The following is a 23749-nucleotide window of genomic DNA, read 5'->3' as shown; positions in this document are numbered from 1 at the left end:
AGCCGAGGCAAGAGCGAGGCCATGCTCTTCGGGAACTGGGCCGACCAATCCTCGATCCCCTTCACCGTCAGGACCGACCACCTGAAGGTGCTGGGTATTTGGTTCGGAGGGGCTGGGGTGTGCGCCAAGACTTGGGAGGAGCGTATCAGCAAAGTGAGGCAGAAACTGGGCAGATGGAAGCTACAGTCGCTCTCCATCGCGGGAAAAAACCTGGTCATCAGGTGTGAGGCACTCTCATTGATGTTATACATGGCACAGGTCTGGCCTATTCCCAGAACCCGTGCCGCTGCAGTCACCCGGGCCATCTTCCAGTTTATATGGAGGTCAAAGATAGACCGGGTCCGAAGGGACTCGCTGTACAAAGATCTGGGCAACGGGGGAAAAAATACACCCAATGCCACCCTCACCCTGATGGCCACCTTTGTGTGTGGCTGCATCAAGCTGTGCTTGGATCCCCGGTACGCAAACACCAAGTGTCACTACGTACTGAGGTTCTACCTGTCCCTGGTGTTGCGAAGATGGGCCTGGCCTCGCTGCAGCGGAACGCTCCGAGTAGTTGGACCGTTCCGTATCACCTGTCCTTCGTGGAGAAGTTTATGAAGAAAAACATCTTTGACCACAAGTCCATCAGGAAGTGGTCATCACGTAGTGTCCTTGAGACCCTTCGGGAAAAGGAGAGGGCGGATCCTATCGAGCGGTTCCCTGAGCAGACTGTCAAAGCCATTTGGCAGAATGCCTCATCGCCAGAACTTTCCAACAAGCACCAAGACATGGCTTGGCTGGTGGTGAGAAGGGCTCTGCCTGTGAGATCCTTCATGCATGCCCGGACTCTCAGCCGCATCGCACGCTGCACTCGAAGAGGCTGAGGGGGGGACGAGACTGTCACACACCTCCTTCTGGAATGTGCCTACGCAGAAGAAGTCTGGAGAGGAATGCAGTGGTGTTTGTCGAGGTTCGTCCCGAGCAGCGCCTTGACGCGGGACTCCATGCTCTACGGCCTGTTCCCCGGGACGCACACCGAGACGAACATCAACTGTGCCTGGAGGATCATCAACTCGGTGAAGGACGCTCTCTGGGTTGTCCGAAACCTGTTGATCTTCCATCTGAAGGAGTTGACCCCGACTGAGTGTTGCAGACTGGCACATTCCAAGGTACAGGACTACATGTTGAGGGACGCGCTGAAGCTTGGGGCAGCTGCCGCCAAGACGCGGTGGGGAAAGACCACCGTGTAACATCTGCCTGCCTAACGAAGAACAGGGGGCCCATGCAGTCATTTGGGCTCTGCTGACGCCTCAGCTCAAAATGTGGAGAGTAATTGTACAGACCTGTATATATGAATGATTACTGTCTCTGTATGCAAAGAAATGGAATGTTTACATATGTATGGCTTGACTGATTGTACAGATCATCAAAATATTTCTGAATAAAGTATATTTTTGAAATAAAAAAAAAGACCTGAGAGACTTCCCCATTGGGCCTGGGCGCCTTAAATACAAAGACCACACCCTGATTCCTGCCGGTGCGGGGGCGGGCGGGGGCGGAATCCAATTCTGACAGTTTCTGTTTCCCTGCGGGTAACTCAACCTGAGTGTGATCCTCCTGGGAACTGGTGACAGGAATCTGTTCATCTGTTTATTGGGTATTTTACTGAGACTGGGACCAATCATTGACTCTGCTTCTGCAGCTTGAAGTTCAGGAAATGATCTGCAGCTCAGCATTGACATGGAGTGGAGTCAGAGAAAGTGTTTTGTTCTTCCAGACTCTCAATAGCAGTTGTCCCCTCTGTTTTTTTCCCCAATCCCTGATGGGAATAGGGAGAGTGGATTCTCAGAATGTTGCTGATCCTTCTCTCCATCTCCCTGTGTTTTTCCCGGGTCTCTCCCGGTAAGTACAGAATTCAGCTTTCCATTCTCTCTCTCTCTCTCTCTCTCTGTGTCTGGGGTGAATGTGAATCTCTTGGGGAGAGTTTGAAATGGGGGATGTTTGACCAGCCGCCTGTTATACAGCCAGCCTGATCTTTTACACATTGAAGGCAGCACAGTCTGGGAGACTCTGATGGGATTTGTGTCCAGGTCTCCTGACAGCAGGATGTAGAAACCCCGAGATCAGAGAAGCTCCGAGCAAATGGGAAATGGTTCCAATAGAGGATTTTAATTTTCACATCGATTGGGAGAAGCCAGACAGCTTCATCATTCCTGGTCTAAAGTCTTGTAAACACTGCGGGGAGGAGAAGGATACTCCATGTTTAACCCAGCCCAGGCTCAGCTGTGATGCCCTCATGGTTGAATAGGCCGGGTTATCTCAGACACCAACATCCTACTGGCCGTGTATAAAGGGCTGATTAAAAAGCTCAGTGAAGGACAGTGAGGATCCTGCTCTGGATTGTCCATCCCCCTGTTTGACAGAGAGAAGTTCACACAGTGACTGTCTTTTTTTAATTTCAAAAATATAGTTTATTCATAAAATAATTTGATGGTCTGTACAGTTGGTCATGCCATACATACATAAACATTTACATACAGAGATCAGAATTTGTCATGTGTGTATACACGTCTGTACGTTTACCATCCATATATCCATATATTTAGCTGAGGCGTCAGCAGAGCCCAAATAACTACGTGGGCCCCCTGTCCTTAGGCAGGCAGATGTTACACGGTGGTCTTTCCCCACCGCGCCTTGGTGGCAGCTGCCTGTCCCCCATGGTCTCACACATCATCCGCCCAAATATTCCTGATTCTCTTCATTTCAGTCTGGATTCACTCACTCCACATCTTTCCTGCCCCTGGGTTAACCTGAATTCCTCACTTCAGATGTTTCCTGGCCTGGAGAGTCTCCTCAATATCCTTCTTCAAGTTATCCTGGGATATTGTTCCAGGTTAGTGATACACCACGTGTGTCCCAGGTTCCTGTTCCAGGTTAGTGATCTCTGTTTAATGTCCAATCCCTGGATTGTGTTCCAGCCTCTCCTATGTCCACACTGACTCCATCGAGTATCTGAGTGACCCTGATTCTGTGTTTACTCCCTGTTCTAAGAGGCTGCAGCAGCTAATTCTGACCCAGTTGAATCTGATTCTGATGATTATATCAGACAGGATTCTGACAGTGTTATAATATTTTGGGTTATTGGAAATTGTCACTGTGTGGATGGACCTCACTTTGACCAGCTGGAAGTGTGTATAATTGTTTTCAATCTGATCTTTACAGATATAACATGTTGAAAGTGATTTTGAGAGCAGTCTCTCACATTAGTGATGCCCCTGGGATCTGTGATGTGATTCTGGTTTTGTGGCCCAGGTACATTAATATGATGTTTATGTTGGTATTGAGTAACACCCTGCTTTTATTGTTTGTTTTACAGAGACTAATGTAATCACTGGGATTTACACAATTGTTTCTGGAATTAAGGATTTTCCTGAGGTTACAAGCAGTGCAACAGTCAATGGAGTTTTAATGAATTCTCATGACAATAAAACCAATCGGAACATCCCCAGGCAGCAGTTCTTGGCAGATTTCTTCGATATGAATTTCTGGGATCATGTTACAGATATAGTGAACAGACATGCAAACATGGCGAAGGAAATTCTGAGTACAATAATGAAGAGGACAAACCAGACATCTGGTAAGATCAGGCTTGTTGAATTTCTCTGTTGTTGTCCCCTTTCATCATAAAACCTCATTCGTTCCCCAACCCTGTCATTTGGGCCCCAGGACTGGGAGAGACATAATAGGCCTCGATGCTTCCCCTATTTCTGTGAGAGTTTTCCACCACCAGTGCACCACCAACATTCATCTCAGTCCTTCATATCTTTTGAGGGACCAAAATAGGGAACTGTAGACACAGTGCGGTCAAATAGTTTTACATAGGTTTAACAAAACATCTTTTTTTATTATTTCAAAAATGTACCTTACTCATAAAATTATTTTGGTATCTATACAAATGATGATGCCATACATTCGTATATATTCCATTTCTTTATATACATAGATCAGAATTAATCATTCATATGTCCAAGTCTGTACATTGACCATCCAGGTATTCTGCTGAGGGGTCAGCAGAGCCTTTCTTTTTATTTCAAAAATATACTTAATTCATAAAATGTCTTGATGATCTGTACAATTGGTCATGCCATACATCCATAAACATTCCATCTCTTGGTACACAGAGACAGAGTAATCATTTGTATATACAGGTCTGTGCCATTACATTTTTAGCTGAGGCGTCAGCAGAGCACAAATGACTGCGCGGGCCCCCTGTTCTTCTTTAGGCAGGCAGATATTACACAGTGGTCTTTCCCCACTGCGCCTTGGCGGCAGCTGCCCCAAGCTTCAGCGCGTCCCTCAACACGTAGTCATGGACCTTGGAATGTGCCAGTCTGCAACACTCAGTCGGGGTCAACTCCTTCAGCTGGAAGATCAGCAGGTTTCGGACCACCCAGAGAGCGTCCTTCACCGAGTTGATGATCCTCCAGTCACAGTTGATGTTCGTCTCGGTGTGTGTCCCGGGGAACAGGCCGTAGAGCACGGAGTCCCACGTCACGGCGCTGCTCGGGACAAACCTCGACAAACACCACTGCATTCCTCTCCAGACTTCCTCTGCACAGGCACATTCCAGAAGGAGGTGTGTGACAGTCTCGTTCCCCCCCCCGCAGCCGCTTCGAGTGCAGCGTGCGGTGCGGCTGAGAGTCCGGGCGTGCATAAAGGATCTCACAGGCAGAGCCCTTCTCACCACCAGCCAAGCCATGTCTTGGTGCTTGTTGAAAAGTTCTGGCGATGAGGCATTCTGCCAAATGGCTTTGACAGTCTGCTCAGGGAACCGCTCGATAGGATCCGCCCTCTCCTTTTCCCGAAGGGTCTCAAGGACACTACGTGCTGACCACTTCCTGATGGACTTGTGGTCAAAGGTGTTTTTCTTCATAAACTTCTCCACGAAGGACAGGTGATACGGAACGGTCCAACTACTCGGAGCGTTCCGCGGCAGCGAGGCCAGGCCCATCCTTCGCAACACCGGGGACAGGTAGAACCTCAGTACGTAGTGACACTTGGTGTTTGCGTACCGGGGATCCACCCACAGCTTGATGCAGCCACACACAAAGGTGGCCATCAGGGTGAGGGTGGCATTGGGTGTATTTTTTCCCCCGTTGCCCAGATCTTTGTACAGTGAGTCCCTTCGGACCCGGTCCATCTTTGACCTCCATATAAACTGGAAGATGGCCCGGGTGACTGCAGCGGCACAGGTTCTGGGAATAGGCCAGACCTGTGCCACGTATAACAGCAATGATAGTGCCTCACACCTGATGACCAGGTTTTTTCCCGTGATGGAGAGCGACCGTAGCTTCCATCTGCCCAGTTTCTGCCTCACTTTGCTGATACGCTCCTCCCAAGACTTGGCGCACGCCACAGCCCCCCCCCGAAACAAATACCCAGCACCTTCAGGTGGTCGGTCCTGACGGGGAAGGGGATTGAGGATTGGTCGGCCCACTTCCCGAACAGCATGGCCTCGCTCTGCCTAGGTTGACCTTGGCCCCCAAGACCCGTTCGAACTGGTCACAAATGCACATGAGTCTGCGCACGGACAGCGGATCGTAGCAGAAAACGGTGACGTCATCCATGTACAGGGAGGCCTTAACCTGCAGGTCCCAGCTGCCAGGAATAGTCACCCCTCTCAGGCTCGCATCCTTCCTGATGGACTCGGCAAATGGCTCTATGCAGCACACAAACAAAGCAGGAGAGAGGGGGCAGCCCTGCCTGACTCCAGATCTGACTGGGAAGCTATCTGATTCCCACCCATTGATTGAGACTGCACTGACAATGTTGGTGTAGAGCAGTCTGATCCAATTGCAGATTCCCTCCCCAAAGCCCATTTTGGAGAGAACATCTCTCATATACCTGTGTGATATCCTGTCAAAGGCTTTCTCCTGGTCCAGGCTGATCAGGCAGGTGTCCAACCCTCTGTCCTGCACGTAGGCGATCGTATCCCTGAGGAGTGCGAGACTCTCAGCGATCTTCCTGCCCGGCACAGCACAGGTTTGGTCAGGGTGAATCACCGACCCCAGAGCAGACCTGACCCGGTTGGCGATTACCTTTGACAGAATTTTGTAATCTGCATTCAACAGTGAGATTGGTCTCCAATTTTTGAGTTCCTCCCTCTCCCCCTTCCGCTTGTAGATGAGGGTGATAATGCCTTTCCTCATGGATTCATTCATGGTACCTGCCCGAAGCATACTGACATACACCTCCAGCAGGTCCTGGCCAATCAAGTCCCACAGAGCGGAATAGAGCTCGACTGGTAAGCCGTCGCTTCCGGGAGTTTTATTCTTTTCGAAGGACTCGAGGGCCTTGGTCAGCTCATCCAGAGATAGCGGCTGGTCCAGCCTCTCCCGTGTTCCGTCGTCTAGGACCTCCGTGATAGAGGACAGGAACGACTGGGAGGCCGCGCTGTCGGTCGGCTTCGCGTCATACAGACTGGCATAGAAGGATTTACTGATCCTCATGACGTCAGCCTGAGATGACGTTATCGAGCCATCTTCTTCCTTCAGGCTGCTGAGCACAGAGCTCTCTTTGTGCACCTTCTGGAAGAAGAAACGTGAGCACGTCTCGTCCTTCTTCACCGAGCGGACCCTGGACCGGAAGATTATCTTGGAGGCCTCCGAAGCAAAGAGCGAGGCTTGCTGGCCCTTCACCTCCTTGAGGTCCTCCGTGACATCCACCCCCATCGTCTGCAGCAGGAGCAGGTTCTGCATGCTTTCCTGGACTGGGACAGTTTTCCCCGCCTCTCTCTCGCCTCCTGAACACCTTTGAGGATGAAGAACCTCTTGATGTTCCCTTTTACTGTTTCCCACCAGTTCGCTTGGGACTCAAAGAGGGGCTTCACAGTTCTCCAACCTGCGTAGTCCCTCTTGCGCTCCTCAATGTTTCCCGGGGTCAACAGCTTGGTGTTCAGCTTCCACGTTCCCTTACCAGCCCGCTGCTCGTCCTGTAGGTGACAGTCGGCCAGCAGGAGGCAGTGGTCGGAGAAGAACACTGGCTTGACGTCGGTGGATCTGACCGAGAGCGTTCGGGACACAAACAGGTAATCTATCCTTGAGCGGATAGACCCGTCTGCCCGTGACCAGGTGTATCTACGCTGCGCTCCGTCTGCAGGGGCGCTGAAGACATCGTGCAGCTTGGCATCTTTTACCGTGTCCATCAGGGCTCTGGACGTGGTGTCCAGTTTACTGTCCCCCCCGCCGGATCGTCCATCTGCATCAATGATACAGTTGAAGTCTCCGGCCAGAATGACCGGCCAGGACGTAGCCAGCAACAGTGGAAGCTGCTGCAGGACGGCCAACCGTTCCCTCTTACCCACTGGGGCGTACACATTAATCAGTCTCAGGGGAGCATTCCTTTACATGACGTCGGCGACAAGGAGACGCCCGCCCACCACCTCCTTAACCTCGGAGATGGCGAAGTTGCCTCCTCTCAACAGGATACCCAGGCCAAAGGCGCGGCTATCGTTGCCCCCCGACCAAACTGACGGCCCATGGGCCCACCAGCTCGACCATCTCCTGTAGCTGCTGAGCTTCAGTATCCCACAGTCCTGCAGAAACAGGACGTCGGCTTTAACGTTGGCCAGGAAGGCCATCGTAGAAACACATCGCGTAGCCGATATGATGCTACACACATTGATGCTGGCAATTCTAAACCCCATTTTAACAGTTTACGAGGTTAACAGTGTCCATTTGCTGCTGGTCTTGCCCCTCTGGGGTAGCTGTGTGCATCCCCGTGGTGACGGCAAACTGCTGGACCCTCCCAGGGCTGAGGTAGCTGTCCGGCTCCACGCTGGAGCCATTTCCCCGCTCTGGTGTCTTCGGGTCGGGCCCAGGGTCCGCATAGTCCTGTTCTCCACCTGACAGCGGAGTCCACGGCTCGCATTGCCACCTCCAGCCATCTGTGCGTAAGTGGGGCCCCCCCGTCTTGGGCAGGTCTAGTACATGTGGCCCGCCTCTCCGCACAGGTTGCAGCTCTTTGCTTCCTGACAGTCCTTAGTCAGGTGACCCTCCTGTTTGCAGTTCCTGCAGATGGTCACCTTGCAGTCCGCCATCACGTGTCCCGACTTCCCGCAGGCTCGGCACACTTTTGGCTGCCCTGCATATGTCAGGTAGCCTCTGCTCCCTCCAGTTGCGAAGCTCGAGGGTGGGTGGAGAATGTTCCCATTGTCATCGACCCTCAGAGTTACCCTGACCTGCCGCTTACTGGTCCAGATCCCAAAGGGGTCGACCACATCAGTGGCTTCTCCCTCAACTTGGACGTACCTTCCCAGGAAGGTCAGGACATCAGCCGCTGGAACACAGGGGTTGTACATATGGATTGTAACAACCCGACTCCTCTGTGCAGGAAGCACACACAATGGGATCGCTGACAAGATGGAGAACAGCGGCTCCCCTTCCTTCTCCTTGAAGACCTTCAGGGGCTGTTCGCACTGCTTCACACTTCTGAAGGTCACGTCAAAGTAGACTGCCCCAGGGAAATCCTGCAGGCAGTACACGTCCGCTGCAGCGAACCCACAGCATCCTAGCAATACCTTCTTAATAAACAGGATGCGATGCACCGGTGTATGACCCTCTACCTTCTTCACAGTCACCCGGACTGTGTTTCGAACTCCCTGCCCAGGGCTGCAGACAGCTGAGGAGGTCATAGCTCTGAGATTGTCTGGTCGTCCTTAGGTATCGTGGTATCTTCCCTGCCAGGCAGTACACGTCCGCTGCTTCGAACCCGCAGCACTCCAGCAAAATATTCTTCACAAACACCGTCCGATCGATCGGTGTGTGCTCCTCCACCTTCTTAACAGTCACCCTGACTGTGGGGAGACCATCTTAGATTTTGTATCCATTCCTGTGTTTGGAAATCCCATTGAAATCTCAGCTTTCAATGTGACCCACCTTCCAACCATTGCTTCGGCCTTTTGGCTCGGAATATGTGTAGTTCCTGAGGACCAGAGGAAGAGATTCTGCTCGAGTGCTGTCGGTTCGACGCAGCGGACGTGTGCTGGCGGGGGAGAAACCAAGGGGATCGTGCTGCGAGTCGTAGGAACTGCTGGAGACCATCGCTGGATCGTGATTGGACGTTGGAGGATCGTTGGGTTGTGCTGACCTGCTCTAGGTGGATCTTTATGCTGGCTTCGGCCTAACACCAATTCAGGTACCAGCCAACCTCTGAGCCTCAGCAGCCGCTCGCAGCCCTGGCCAGGGCATTCGCAACACAGTCAGGGTGACTGTGAAGAAGGTGGAGGAGCACACACCGGTTGATCGGATAGTGTTTGTGAAGAAGATTTTGCTGGAGTGCTGCGGGTTTCAAACAGTGGATGTGTACTGCCTGCAGGATTTCCCTGCGGCAGGCTATTTCGATGTGACCTTCAGGAGCGTGAAGAATTGCGAGCAGCTCCTGAAGGTCTTCTCCATCTTGTCAGCGGTCCTGTTTTGTGTGCTTCCTGCGCAAAGGAGTCGGGGTGTAACAATCCAGATGTACAACCCTCACGTCTCAGCAGCAGATGTCCTGACCTTCTTGAGGAGATACGTGCAGGTCGAGGGAGAGAGTACCGATGTGGTCGATCCTTTCGGGATCTGGACCAGCAAACGACAGGTCAGGGTAACCCTGAGGGTCGATGCCAGTGGGAACACCCTCCACCCACCCTCCAGCTTTGCCATCGGATGAAGCAGAGGTTACCTGACATACGCAGGGCAGCCGAAAGTGTGCCGAACCTGCGGGAGGTCAGGCCACATGGCGGCGGATTGTAAGGTGACCATCTGCCGAAACTGCAAGCAGGAAGGCCACCCGACCAAGGAATGTAAGGAGGCCAAGAACTGTAATCTGTGTGGAGAGGCGGGCCATATGTACAGGGCCTGCCCAAGACGAGGGGCCGCCACCTACACACAGATGGCCGGAGGTGGCAACACGAGCCGTGGACCGAGTAAGACCAGCAAGGTACCACAAAACAGCACGGGAACGGTGTCTGGAGGCACCCAGAAGGAAGGGCGGGCTGTAGCGGAGCAGACGGCAGACAGCGGGGAGGTGCAGCAGCCGATCCAAGCTCCTTCAGGACAGACGGAGGAAATGGAAGAGGAGGGACCAAAGGAGGCAGAGGATTGGATTACCGTGAAAAGCAGGAAGAGGAAACCTCCCAGAGCCACCCAGCGAAGGGGGAAGCGACACCTACACGGCGAGGATACAGGCAGCTCTTCCGACGGTGAGGACGGGCGCAAGGAGGGTCGTCACCAGAGGAAGAGACAGAGCGCCGCGGGGAAAAAGGAGGGCAGCACCGCCCAAGCACGAAACGACGATCCTCTGAGGGGATGGGTAAAGGCCTCCCCCCACCCGGTGAGAACCAAGAGGTACCCACCGGCCCACAGCTCCAGGTAACGGGGAGCAGCGGTCCTGTGACAGCCCCGCTGTCAGATGGAGAACTGGACCATGCAGATTCTGGGCCCGACCCGAAGACACCAGAGCGGGGAAATGGCTCCAGCGTGGAGCCGGACAGCTACCTCAGCCCTGGGAGGGTCCAGCAGTTTGCCGTCACCACGGGAATGCACACAGCTACCCCAGAGGGGCAAGACCAGCAGCAAATGGACACTGTAACTGGGGAGAAGGTATTACATAAACTGATGGGATGAAAGGCAGATAATTCCCCGGGACCTGATGGCCTGCACTCAAAGGTAATGGGGACGTTGCTGAAGCCAATCATAAGGGAGGAAATAACTGAACATTTAGATAAATGAAGCTCAATTCACTGGTGTCCAGTGGATGTGGCATATCTAGACTTCCAGAAGGCATTTGACAAGAGGCCACATAAAAGACTGATCCTGATGATGAGATCCTAGGGGGTTTAAGGTAGAGTATTGGCCTGGATAAAGGATTGGATAACTGACAGAAAACAGAGGAACAGGAAAAATGGGTCCTTTTCTGGGTGGTGAAGTGGAACTATCTTGTGCTGCTTGGTTGAGTTGTCAGAGTTCAACTATTTACAATCTGTATAAATGATCTGCAAGGAGGGACAGAGTGTTGGGCGGCACGGTGGCTCAATGGTTAGCACTGCTGCCTCACAGCACCAGGGACCCAGGTTCGATTCCTGCCTCGGGTGACTGACTATGCAGAGTTTGCACATTCTCCCCTTGTCTGTGTGGGTTTCCTCCAGGTGCTCCGGTTTCCTCCCACAATCCAAAGATGTGCAGGTCAAGTGAATTGGCCATGCTAAAATGCCTGTAGTGTTAGGTGCATTAGTCAAGGGCAAATATGGGGTAGGGGAATGGGTCTGGGTGGATTGCTGATGGGAGGGTCAGTGTGGTCTTGTTGGGCTGAAGGGCCTGTTTCCATGCTGTAAGAAATCTAATCTACTATATTGTAGTTAAACTCATGGATGATACTAAGATTGGTGGGGAACCAGGCTATGATGAGGAGATAATAAGTTTCCAGATGGATATTGGCTAGGAGAATGGGCCAGACTCTGAGAAGTGGAGTTTAATGTGGGTAAGAATGGGGTTGTTCATTTTGGCTGGAAAATAAGAAGGCAAATTGTTATTGCACTGGGAAGCAGATTTGCAGTGTGTCAGTGCAGAGGGATCTGGGTGTTTTTGGGCATGAATTGCAGAAAGTGGATACGCAGGTGCAGCATATAACAAGAAAAGCAAATGGAATACTGGCATTTATTGCAAAGAAGTGTTGTTACAATTATATAAGGCATTGGTGAGACCACACCTGGAGAATGATGTCCAGTTGTGGTCTCCTTACCTAAGGGAGGATGTGGTGACATTGCAGGCAGTTCAGAGGAGGTTCACCAGGCTGTTCCAGGGATGAAAGGGTTATTGTACGAGAAGCAATTGTATAGCTTGGGCCTGGACTCACTGGAGATCAGAGGAATGAAGGAGGATCTGATTGAGGAATATAAAATGCTCAAGGGGATTGATAAGGTCGATGTCAAACAGACGTTCCCCTTGTGGGACAGTCTCGAACAATAGATGATAGATGTACAGAGAGAGGAGGTCGGTTCAAAACTGAGATGAGAATTACCTACCCCTTTCAGGGGGTTGTGAATCTGTGGAACTCACTGACCCAGAGCGAGGCAGAAACAATCAACAAATTCAGGACAGAAATGGCTACGTTTCTGATGGAAAGCAGGATAAAGGGGGATGGGAGCAGGCAGGAAGGTGGAGGTGAGACCAGGATAAGATCAGCCATGATCATGTTAAATGGTGGAGTGGACTCAAAGGGCTGACTTGCCCACTCTCCCTCTGAACTCCCATGTTACTAGAATTAACTGGGAATGTGTTTGAAAGCAGCATATCAAGTGTAGCACTGGAATCTATTACTTGTTGTCATGAAAACAGAAAAAAACAATTGTAAAGTAAACAAAGCTAGAAATGAAGAAATATTAAAAAATGAAGAAATAGATAGAACGATCACTAACATTAATCATGTTTAGTTCTTAGCAAATCAGTAAACAGTGGGATAACAAATGAATTGAGAACAGGAGGGACAGTAAAGAGAATATTTGACTGTCACGGTCCATTCATGATCTGGAGATATATTTGAATCAGGTTGTGGAGATATATTGTGACCCCTTTGGACCAGCGGGGACTTGAAACAGGGCATTCTGGGAAACTGCCCCAAAATAGGCCAACTCATTCTGTTTAATTTGTGAGGAATGGATTAAACAACAAGAACAAATGTAAAAACACTGTAATAATTAGAGGAAATTGTATAGAAAGTAGATACATAGAGTTGCACAGCTCAGAAACAGACCCTTTAGTCCAACTCATCCACGCAGACCAGAAATCCTAAACTGATCTAAGTCCCATTTGCCAGCTTTTAGCCCACATCCTTCTTAACCCTTCCCATTGTAAGCCCATCCTGATGCCTTTTAAATGCTGTAATTGTACCAGCCTCTGTCACTTCCTCTGGCAGCACATTCCATACTGGCACCATCCTCTGCATGAAAAAGTTCCCTGTTAGGTCCCTTTTAAATCTTTTCCCTCTCACCTTCAACCTATGCCCTTTAGTTTCGGACTCCCCTACCCTGGGCAAAAAAACTTGGCTATTCACCTTATCTATGCCCCTCATGTTTTTATAAACTTCAGGGAAAATAGCTCCAGCCTATTCAGTCTCTCACTATAGCTCCAAACCTTGTAAATCTTTTCTGAACCCTTTCACATTTCCTATTGCAGGAAGTACAGAATTTAACACAGCATTCGAAAAGTGGCTGAATCAATGTCCTGTACAGCTGCAACATGATATCCCAACTCCTGTACTCAATCCACTGACCCATAAAGGCAAGGAGACCAAACACCTTCTTCACTATCCTGTCAGTCTGTAACTCCACCTTCAGGAACTATGACTCTACACCCCAAGGTCTGTTTGTTTGGCAACACTCCCCAGCACCCTACCATTAACTGTGTAAATGCTGCTATGATTTACGCAAAATGCAACACCTCACTTTTATCGAAATTAATCTCAATCTGCCACTCCTCAGCCCATCTGATCAAGATCCCATCATACTCTGATATAACCTTCCTCACTGCCCACTACATTTCCTGTTTTGGTGTCATCTGCAAACGAACCATTACTAACCATTTCCTCCTATATGCACATCCAAATCATTTATTAAAATGACAGAAAGCAGTGGACACAGGTAGTGAGTAACTTAAAGAGATTGATCCTCATCTCCATTCCGCCAGGCTCAGGGGAAGAGATTGCACAGCCCCACGTAGGGAGAGGGTCCTTGTAAATAACACACAGAGTCCGATCGTGGGCCAGAGCCTGTGGGAGGCTGACAGAGTGGTCACAGACAGACATGGACTACATCCCCCAGAATGCAGCCTGTGATTGAAACAAATGACCAGAAGGACTGGGCCTGTCGTTCCAGGACAGTGGGAATGTGAGCGCTGGAATTCTGACCCAGATCGGAGAGCCCATTCCCTATCTGCTCCAGGTTGAGGGGTGAGGCAACCACTGGAGAAAGGGTCAGTGCTGCCCGAGTCTGGGGCCCTGGAGATTAGCACCGTGTGTAACCCCCCTCTCCCTGGGCCTGATACAGGATCCCCCTTCCCCTTTGATCAGATTGTTCCTCTGGTTATTAATGATTAATTATCTATGACTGTTTGATCACCAACAGGAATTCACATTTTTCAACGGATAACTACTGTTGAGGTCAGTGATGACGGCAGCATTAAGAGATCGATGAGATTTGGATTTGATGGAGAAGACTTTATCAGTTTGGAACCAGACAGAATGAGATGGATCGCATCCAATCCCATTGCAGTGATGACTAAAGAGAAATGGAATTCTGATGATTCCTGGAACAACTACTGGAAAAGACACATGGAAGAGGTATATGTTGAATATTTAAAGAGATATCTGGAAGCTGGAAAGGAATATTTCAGAAGGAAAGGTATGTATTTCAGTTTTGTTCCATGTTCCGATCTAACCTCACTGATCTATGAAGCCGCTCTCCCATTCCATTCAGTGTCTGTCTATTGTTTGTGGTTTCACCCTTTCCCATCACAGTTCAGCCTGAAGTGTTCATCTCCAGGAGGGAGCCCAATGGTCAGGACAAGCCGCTCACTCTCTCCTGCCTGGTCACTGGGTTTGATCCTGCAGACATTGAGGTGACCTGGCTAAGGAATGGAGAGGTCATGTCTGAGACCCAATCCTCGGGGGTACGACCGAACCACGATGGGACCCATCAGATCCAGAAAGAGATTGAGATCAATGCTGGGGATGAGGATCAATACTCCTGTCACATTGAACACAGCAGCCTGGCAGAGGCCCAGCTCTATCAGTGGGGTAAGGGACTGGGCACAATGTTTGTGTGTGTGTGTGTGTGTGTGTGTGTGTGTGTGTGTGTGTGTGTGTGTGTGTGTGTGTGTGTGTGTGTGTGTGTGTGTGTGTGTGTGTGTGTGTGTGTGTGTGTGTGTGTATATACATGTGACAGATGAAACCATTTACAGGACACTTTTTCACTTCCTTGTTTGCAACTACCCACCTTGATCTCTGTGTTGATATGTCATGTTGGTCTCAATTGCGTTAAAGATTTCAATTCTAAGTTTGAAAGGATCTCCGAATCCCAAGCTTCTAGAGCCTTTTGGGGATTCCAGATTCCCACAGCCCTGTTATTGGTGAAGTACTCGTTGATTTCCCTCTGGAATAATCTCACCAGAATTACAAGAAGATGCCCTTGTATTCCAGGCTTCAGCACCAGACATGGGCCCAGATTGTCCAGCAGCCAGACAGTCAGAGACTGGACACTCCCTGAGAGAGGAGGGTCTGGACCCCTCAGAATTCCTGACTCACTGAATGGGATTTGTCCAGGAAGTTTCAACTTCCGATGGACAATTACCTCGCATCTGAAACCCTTTGGGAAGACCTCAGGTTCTGAGGTTAGGGATTGGAAGCTTCTTTAACTCCTAGTGTGATGATGCTGCCACTTTAAAAGGTTGTTGGTGTCCTAGTTTTTGTTTTGAAGAGAGGTTGTAAGGCAGAGGCAATAAACTCGCTGCTGCTGATGACTGAGGTAAACAAGTTGTGAGGCCTCTAGGTGTTTTTTTTAAGTTGGAACAATAGAAGCAGTCTGAATGGGCGTGGCCAGCTCTCACAGATCCAGATTTCTCAGTTTGGTTTTTTCAGTTACATCAGAAGCCTTTGCGGTCTCAAAAGAGTTGGCAGCTTCAGTGAATGTCACCTGGCTTCTACTGTCTACATTTTTTTCTTGATATTATTTCCTCCTGGGTTGGAGAACTGCATGTAAGAATCTGTGTCTGAATTTACCTTTTTAGCAAGGTGTTTATAGGATGTTACAATATTGCAGCAGTTAATTAGTAATAGGTACTGAGTTTGGTTGCATTTTTCAATTGTTAAGTTATTCTAAATTTCTCGTTCTTTTGTTTGTATTTTAATTACAGCGTTTAAGTAAATTGTGTTTTGCTTAATGTTGAGTTGTTTGACCACCTGCGTTGTATCTGGAACACATCATTTCCCATCGAGCTTTAAAATAAGAAACAATTCAGATCTTAGACTACCTTCTTCAGATATTTTGAGGGGGCCTGGTGTGGTCCCTAACACCAGAGAGCTGGAAAACCGACCATCTCCAAAGGTACTGCTGATCCCTCCATTCACACACTGACGAGGATATCTGGTCAGTGTGGGCAAGTTGGACTGAACATACACACTTGTTGTGTGACTCTTTAACTCTTTGACTCCATCCCCTCAAACACATGACCTGATATTCTGCAACCAACACTTGACCTCTCCCCAGCACCAACAGCAGCTCACCGTCTCCAGACGTCTGTCAAACTCGCAGTGCATCACCCTGGACAGACAACTGGGACACAACACAGATCTCTACAACTGGATCCCTAACAAGGTCCCCTCACCAGCCCACTGTGGCACCCAAACCCCATTCCATTGGTACTCAACATCCCCAACACTCACCAGTGAATTCCCAAACTGCCCCTTGCCCAACCACTGAGGAAGTGCCTTCTGGGACACCGAACTACACCCCTCCAACCATTCACTCACTCCTTCACCTCACCCAAGGCCGATCTACCCCACCAGCACTAGTAAGGACAGGACACAGAGATATTGGGGAGAATGGGAACTGAACTGTCTGGGGAGGTAACCCCCAGGACAGGTACAACACGATGTTTATACCCCTATCAATGGGATCCTTGGTGACTTCACTGGAGAGTGAAATCGGGAGAGGGTGAAACCAGCATTTCAACCAATCCCAACAATTCCCAACAGCTCGGAGCAGTTATAATTGTTCCCAATTAACACAGGGTTAGAAATAAATCCAGGAACAGAGAGAATCCTGATATATTTCCAATGTGTTTCAGAAAATCTGAAAAGCAATTGGCTGCATTCCCATCTTGGAAGTCTCATTGCATCAATGGTCATTCTTTTGGCTGTTATTGTCGGGATAGTCGGAATAATCATCTGGAAATGGTCACGGAGAGGTAAGAATCAGAGAGAGGGGAATGTGGAACTGAGGGGACAGAGTGAGTGTGGGGAATCTCCAGTACTGGGAGTACAGGGCACTGTGGGGAATGGAACTGATTGAATTCCCACACACAGATACACACGTATAAACACGTCTCGTTCCCCGTCTGATCTTCCTTTACGTGATCAGCCCAGACCAGGTCTAATATTGATCATTAAAGCCACTGCACCCAATCAGATCCTCACTGACTGAATATTAATGGAATGGAAGGGATTTTTTGCATCTCGAGGGGATGCAGGGGAGGGGAATATGGGAATGAGGATTTCTGACACAATCCCTGTAAAACCTTCCTTACTGCCTTGTTTGTGTGCCATCACCTTGATAAATTTTGAACAGCTGTTTACAGTCTCTGAGAATGGATTATTCCCCATCCTAATGGACATTTATTTTGTTTCTGCAGATTCCCCAAGTGGGACCTACACAACAGCTCCCAGTAAGTGGCTGAGGGGACAGACTGTTGGGAATGGTGGAGAAGGTAATGGGAGGTGTAGAGTAGATTCCTGACAGTGTGGAAACAGGCCTTTCAGCACATCAAGTCCACACAGTCCCTCCAAAGAGTAACCCACCCAGACCTATTCTGCAACCCTATATTTACCCCTGACTAACACAACTGACACTATGGGCAATGTAACATGGCCAATTCACCTAACCTGCACATCTTTGGACCGTGGGATGAAACCGGAGCACCCGGAGAAAACCCACACAGACACGGGGAGAATGTGCAAACTCCACACAGACAAATACCCGAGGAGGGAATTGTACCCGGGTCCCTGGTGCTGTGAGGCAACGGTGCTAACCACTGAGCCACCATGCTGCCCCGATGAGAGTGTAGAGTTATATTTGCCAGGGTGTTGCTCAGGGTGATGGGTCCGTCTCCTCACAATGCTGTTTCTCAGCCAACACTCTCTTATCGTCCTGTTTCTCTACTCCATGTCCTCGGTGTCTCTCCTTCGAACTGTCACCCTCCATTCTCTTCCCCCACTGCCCCTCCCTCCACTCACTCACACTTAATTCCCACTGGGGGGTGCTCGGAGAGTCTGGTTAGTTAGTGCTGAGGGCGATTAAATCCTGGGTCCAGTGAGTGATAGAGAATATCTCACACTGTGTCATTTTATATTTGATATAACTTCTCACATTCTGTTTTTATTTTCTCAGCTTCTGATATCTCTGGTGCAGCTTCTTCATGATTCAGTAAGTGACATGTCAACTTTTCTCTGACTTAGATTTATTTAGATTTATATTCTCCAGATTTATTTGCAACATTTTCACATCCCTCCTGACCCTGTCCCACCCTCCCAGACACGGTTAAACCCTGTCAGACTAATTCCCCTCCCCTTCGACCCTATCCCACTCTCCCAGACACTGTTAAACCCTGTCAGACGAGTTCCCCTCCCCTCCTGACCCTGTCCCACCCTCCCAGTCACTGTTAAACCCTGTCAGACTAATTCCCCTCCCCTCCTGACCCTGTCACACCCTCCCAGACACTGTTAAACCCTGTCAGACTAATTCCCCTCCCCTCCTGACCCTGTCCCACCCTCCCAGACACTGTTAAACCCTGTCAGACTAATTCCCCTCCCCTCCTGACCCTGTCCCACCCTCCGAGTCACAGTTAAACCCTGTCAGACTAATTCCCCTCCCCTCCTGACCCTGTCCCACCCTCCCAGTCACTGTTAAACCCTGTCAGACTAATTCCCCTCCCCTCCTGACCCTGTCCCATCCTCGCACTGTTAAACCCTGTCAGACTAATTCCCCTCCTCTCCTGACCCTGTCCCACCCTCCCAGACACTGTTAAACCCTGTCAGACTAATTCCCCTCCCCTCCTGACCCTGTCCCACCCTCCCAGTCACTGTTAAACCCTGTCAGACTAATTCCCCTCCCCTCCTGACCCTGTCCCACCCTCCCAGTCACTGTTAAACCCTGTCAGACTAATTCCCCTCCCCTCCTGACCCTGTCCCACCCTCCCAGTCACTGTTAAACCCTGTCAGACAAATTCCCCTCCCCTCCTGACCCTGTCCCACCCTCCCAGACACTGTTAAACCCTGTCAGACAAATTCCCCTCCCCTCCTGACCCTGTCCCACCCTCCCAGACACTGTTAAACCCTGTCAGACTAATTCCCCTCCCCTCCTGACACTGTCCCACCCTCCCAGACACTGTTAAACCCTGTCAGACTAATTCCCCTCCCCTCCTGACCCTGTCCCACCCTCCCAGTCACTGTTAAACCCTGTCAGACTAACTCCCCTCCCCTCCCTGAAGTGATTGCCTTGTGTCTCTCCATTCCTGACCTTGTGGGATTCCTGGGCCCCACTACAGGACATTCCCAGAGCCTCATTGCGGAATAACGGGATTCTCTTGTTCCAGTATGAACGTGGACATCATTGTCCATCCTTCCATGTCACAGCAGACACAGAGAATTACAGCTCATTGTTCACACTCAATTCGTTCAGGACTGAGGTCAATGTTTCTGGGAATGTGTTTCCACACATTGAGCAGTGGATCCCAGATGCTCAGGTTTGGATCCTGATTCTTCAAGTGAGACCTTCTCAAGTCGTGTTTCCATCCCGTCTCAGAAGTGTGAGCAGTGTCACCGTCAGAGGGATCTTCACAGCTGGTTCCTCCCTCACACTTTCTCATCCTCACTGTCTTCAGTGGGTCACTGATTGACCTGAAATGAAGCAACGTCCTGAGGGAACTCGGAGACAGTTTTTATATTGAAGGAATTGATTTTGCATCTGACGTTAACAAGTTTCAAATGTTATGTAAATCTCTGTACATAAATATCAGTTTTACATATTCTAATTCTTAAATAAATATATAAATATTATAAATCTGAGTTATTGTTGAATACTAAAATCTATCACTACTTATCACCATTGTTTAACTACAATCACCAATATGTGTCATTTGTAATCATTAAAAGTTATTTATTGACTTACTAATTTTGATATTTTTATTAATATTTCACAAGAACGATTCTATTCATTTACACAGCAGCAGCTTGTGGCTCTTGGAACCAGCAGATGCTGAGCTTCAATTCAATGTGAACTGGGGGAGTTAAGACCATATCCATCTGCCTCTATTGTAAAATCCAAATCCCAGATGATAACTCCACACCCATCAACACAATCAGGGAAAGTCCATTCCCAGAGAGTGGGAACACACAAGTGTGAGGGAATGGAGATTGTGTCAGAACCTGATGGAGATTCTGGACATCGCTTCCATTCCATCGATATTCCCTGAGGATGTGTGTGGTGGGTTTGATGACCAACATTAGACTTGTATTAAAGGACATAGCTGCTAGACTGGGTCTGCAGCAGGTGGTGAGGGAACCAACAAGAGGGAAAAACATACTTGATTCCATCTTTCCAATCTGCCAGCTGCAGGTACAAATGTCCATGACAGTCTCAGTGAGAGTGACCATCGCACTGTCCTTGTGGAGGCAAGTCCCACTGTCAGATTGGGAATAACCTCCATCATATTGTGTGGCACTATCACTGTGTTAAATGGAACAGACTTGGATCAGATCTAGCAGCTCAAGCCTGGGTATCCATGAGGCACTGTGGGCCATCAACAGCAGCAGAACCGTACTCCAGCACAATCTGTAACCTCATGGCCTGGCATAGCCCCCACTGAACCATTAGCACCAAGCCAGGGGATCAACCCTGGTTCAATGGGGAGTGCAGGAGGGCATCCAAGGAGCAGCACCAGACATACCAGACGATGAGGTGCCAACCTGGTGAAGCCACCAAACAGGACGACTTGCATGTCACATAACATAAGCAGCAAGTGATAGACAGAGCTAAGCGATCCCACAACCAACAGATCCGATCTCAGCTCTGCAGTCCTGCCACATCCAGCCAACTCACTGGAGGCTCCACAAATATTCCCACTCTCACTGATGAAACAGCCCATTACATCAGTGTGAAAGATAGGCCTGAAGGTTTCACAGCAATCTTCAGTCAGAAGTGTCATCTCAGCCTCCTCCAGTGGTCCCCAGCATTACAGATACCAGTCTTCAGCCAATTCAATTCACTCCACGTGATATCAAGAAACAGTTGAAGACACTGGGTACTGCAAAGGCTTCAGGCCCTGACAACATTCAGGCAATAGTACTGAAGGCTTGTGCTCGAGAACTTGCCACTCCCCTATCCAAACTGTTCCAGTCCAGTTACAACACTGGCATCTACCCAACAATGTAGAAAATTGCCCGGGTATATCTTAGACACAAAAAGCAGGACAAACCCAATCTGCCCCATCAGTCTCCTCTCGATCATCAGTAAAGTGATGGAAGGTGTCATTAACAGTGCTATCAAGCAGCACCTGCTCAGCAATAACCTGCTCAGTGACGCCCACTTTGGGCTCTGCCAGGGTCACTCAGCTCCTGACCTCAATACAGCCTTGGTTCGAACATGGACAAAAGAGCTGAATTCCAGAGGGGAGGGGGGAGTGACAGCCCCTGACATCAAGGCTGCATTCGACCGAGTGTGGCATCATGGAACTCGAGCAGAACTGGAACCAATGGGTATTGGGGGGAAACTCTCCAGTGGATAGAGTCATACCTGACACATAGGAAGGTGGTCTTGGTTGTGGGAGGTCAGTCACCTCAGCTCCAGGAAAGCTCTGCAGGAGTCCCTCAGCGTGGTGTCCTAGGCCCAACCGTCTTCAGCTGCTTCATCAATGACCTTCCTGCCATCAGAAGGTCAGAAATGGGGATGTTTGCCAGTGATTGCACAATGTTCAGCACTATTTGCAACTCCTCAGATACTGAAGCAGTCCATGTTCAAATGCAACAAGATCTGGACAATATCCAGGCTTGGGCTGACAAGTGGCAAGTAACATTTGCGCCACACAAATGCCAAGTTATAACCATCACCAACAAGAGACAATCTCACCACCACTCCTTGGCATTCAATGGTGTTACCGTCACTGAATTCCCCCCACTGTCAACAGCCTGTGAGTTATCATTGATCAGAAACTCAACTGGCCTCACCACATAAATGCAGTGTCGTCAAGAGCAGGTCAGAGGCTAGAGATACTGCAGCAAGTAACCCGTCTCCTGATTTCCCAAAGCCTGTCCACCAACTACAAGACACAAGTCAGGAGTGTGATGGAATGCTCCCTGCTTGCCTGGATGAGTACAGCCATCTCACCACTGAAGAAGCTTGATACCATCCAGGACCTAGCAACCCAACTGATTGGCACTGTATCCACCAACATCCAGTCCCTCCACCACTGACACTCAGTTACAGCAGTGTTTGCTATCTACAGAAATTCATCAAAGATCCTTAAACAGTGCCTTCCAAACCCACAACCACCTCCATCTGGAAGGTCAAGGTCAGCAGATATATGGGAACACCACCACCTTCATGTTCCCCTCCAAGCCACTCACCATCCTGACTCGGAAATATATCACCATTCCTTCACTGTTGCTGGTCAAAATCCTGGATTTCCCTCGCTCATGGCATTGTGGCTCAACCCACAGGAGGTAGACTGCAGCAGTTCAAGAAGGCAGATCACCACCACCATCTCAAGGGCAACTAGGGACGGGTAATAAATGCTGGCCAGTCAGAGACACCCACATCCCACAAAAACAGAATCAATACAAAAACTGGGGGAGGTGTGATACATGGTTATTGTCTCTGGAGGAGGAATCCAGTGACCAAAGTATCATTCCAGAATGAGAAGCCTCTTTCTCCTCCAGGGAGTTGTTCAATGTTCACACCTGGATGTGACAGGACAGCAGAGCTTCGATCTTATCTATCGGTTGTGGAAACACTAAGTTCTGATTCTACTCCCTCTGCTGTTTACTGCACGATCAGTCCTGATCTGACACTTCACTGACCAACACCATCACTTACAAGTTCCCCTCCAAGCCACTCACCATCCTGACTTGGAAGTATATTGCACTTCCTTCACTGTCACTGGGTCAAAATCCTGGAATTCCCTCCCACCACCACATGAGCTGCTGCTGTTCAGGAAGGTAGCTCACCCCCACCTTCGCAAGGACCGTTAGGGATGGGAAATAAATTCCAGCAGCCAGTGATTCCCACGTCTCCCCAGTGAATAAAAAAGACATCATTTTTCAGCTCTGCTTGGTCCTGCTCCTGTGATCCCTCCCACATTCCTCATTGAACCGGGGTTGGTCCCCCTGGCTTGGTGGTAATGAGAGACTGGGGGTTGGGGTGAGCCATGAGGTTACAGTTTGTATTGGATGGCAGTTCTGCTGGTGTTGATGACCCACAGTACCTCATGGACACACAGTCTTCATCTGCTCAACCTGTTCACATCCCACAGGAGGGGAGGGGCTTGGGGGTGTGCCATGAGGTTTAATGGGGAAATGTGTTCCCATATGATGGTTATTGGGAGGAGCAGGGTGCAGTGAACGTGCTGTAACCACCCGGCCCCCACTGGGTTCACTGTACCTGACTCTCAATATCAATCCCCCCCTCACCACCTCCCCCCCCCACACTGGGTTCTCTGTACCTGACTCTCACCATCAATCCCCCCTCCCCCCCCCACACTGGGTTCTCTGTACCTGACTCTCACCATTAATCTCACCCCCACAGTTTGCTCTCTTTAGCCGACTCTTCCCACCAAACCCCATACCGGATTCTCTGCAAATAAAAGATCTAAATAACTCTGTAATAACTCCTTTTCACAATAGCCCACAGGCCAACCTGACTCTCTGTAATTAATCCACTCCATGTTCCCTCACATTAAACTCTCTG

General features: G+C 49.6%; 1 protein-coding gene across 1 annotated transcript; it reads left to right on the top strand.

Annotated features, from left to right (window-relative positions):
- The first annotated feature begins 1702 nt into the window (after positions 1–1702).
- LOC148140920 (class I histocompatibility antigen, F10 alpha chain-like) lies at positions 1703–17527 on the top strand. The gene is made up of 6 exons (XM_087979047.1): positions 1703–1884; positions 3359–3619; positions 14141–14416; positions 14533–14811; positions 16860–16979; positions 17424–17527. Exons 1-6 carry the CDS (start codon positions 1833–1835, stop codon positions 17525–17527), a joined length of 1092 nt encoding a protein of 363 aa, XP_087835173.1. The 5' UTR covers positions 1703–1832.
- The last annotated feature ends 6222 nt before the right edge of the window (positions 17528–23749 follow it).

Source organism: Chiloscyllium plagiosum, unplaced genomic scaffold (genome assembly GCF_037043375.1).
Source record: "Chiloscyllium plagiosum isolate Xiang-an unplaced genomic scaffold, Cpla_swu_hap1 HiC_scaffold_35, whole genome shotgun sequence".
Lineage (NCBI taxonomy): Eukaryota > Metazoa > Chordata > Chondrichthyes > Orectolobiformes > Hemiscylliidae > Chiloscyllium > Chiloscyllium plagiosum.
The sequence above is the reverse complement of the archived record's forward strand: the minus strand, read 5'-3'. Positions and strand labels throughout refer to the sequence as shown.

Excerpts from the sequence above, each read along its gene's own strand:
- LOC148140920 (XM_087979047.1), top strand. The coding sequence starts at position 1,833 with ATGTTGCTGATCCTTCTCTCCATCTCCCTGTGTTTTTCCCGGGTCTCT. Across the intron at positions 3,620-14,140 it reads GAGGACAAACCAGACATCTG|GAATTCACATTTTTCAACGG; the intron begins GTAAGATCAGGC and ends GATCACCAACAG. Across the intron at positions 16,980-17,423 it reads CTGGAAATGGTCACGGAGAG|ATTCCCCAAGTGGGACCTAC; the intron begins GTAAGAATCAGA and ends TTGTTTCTGCAG.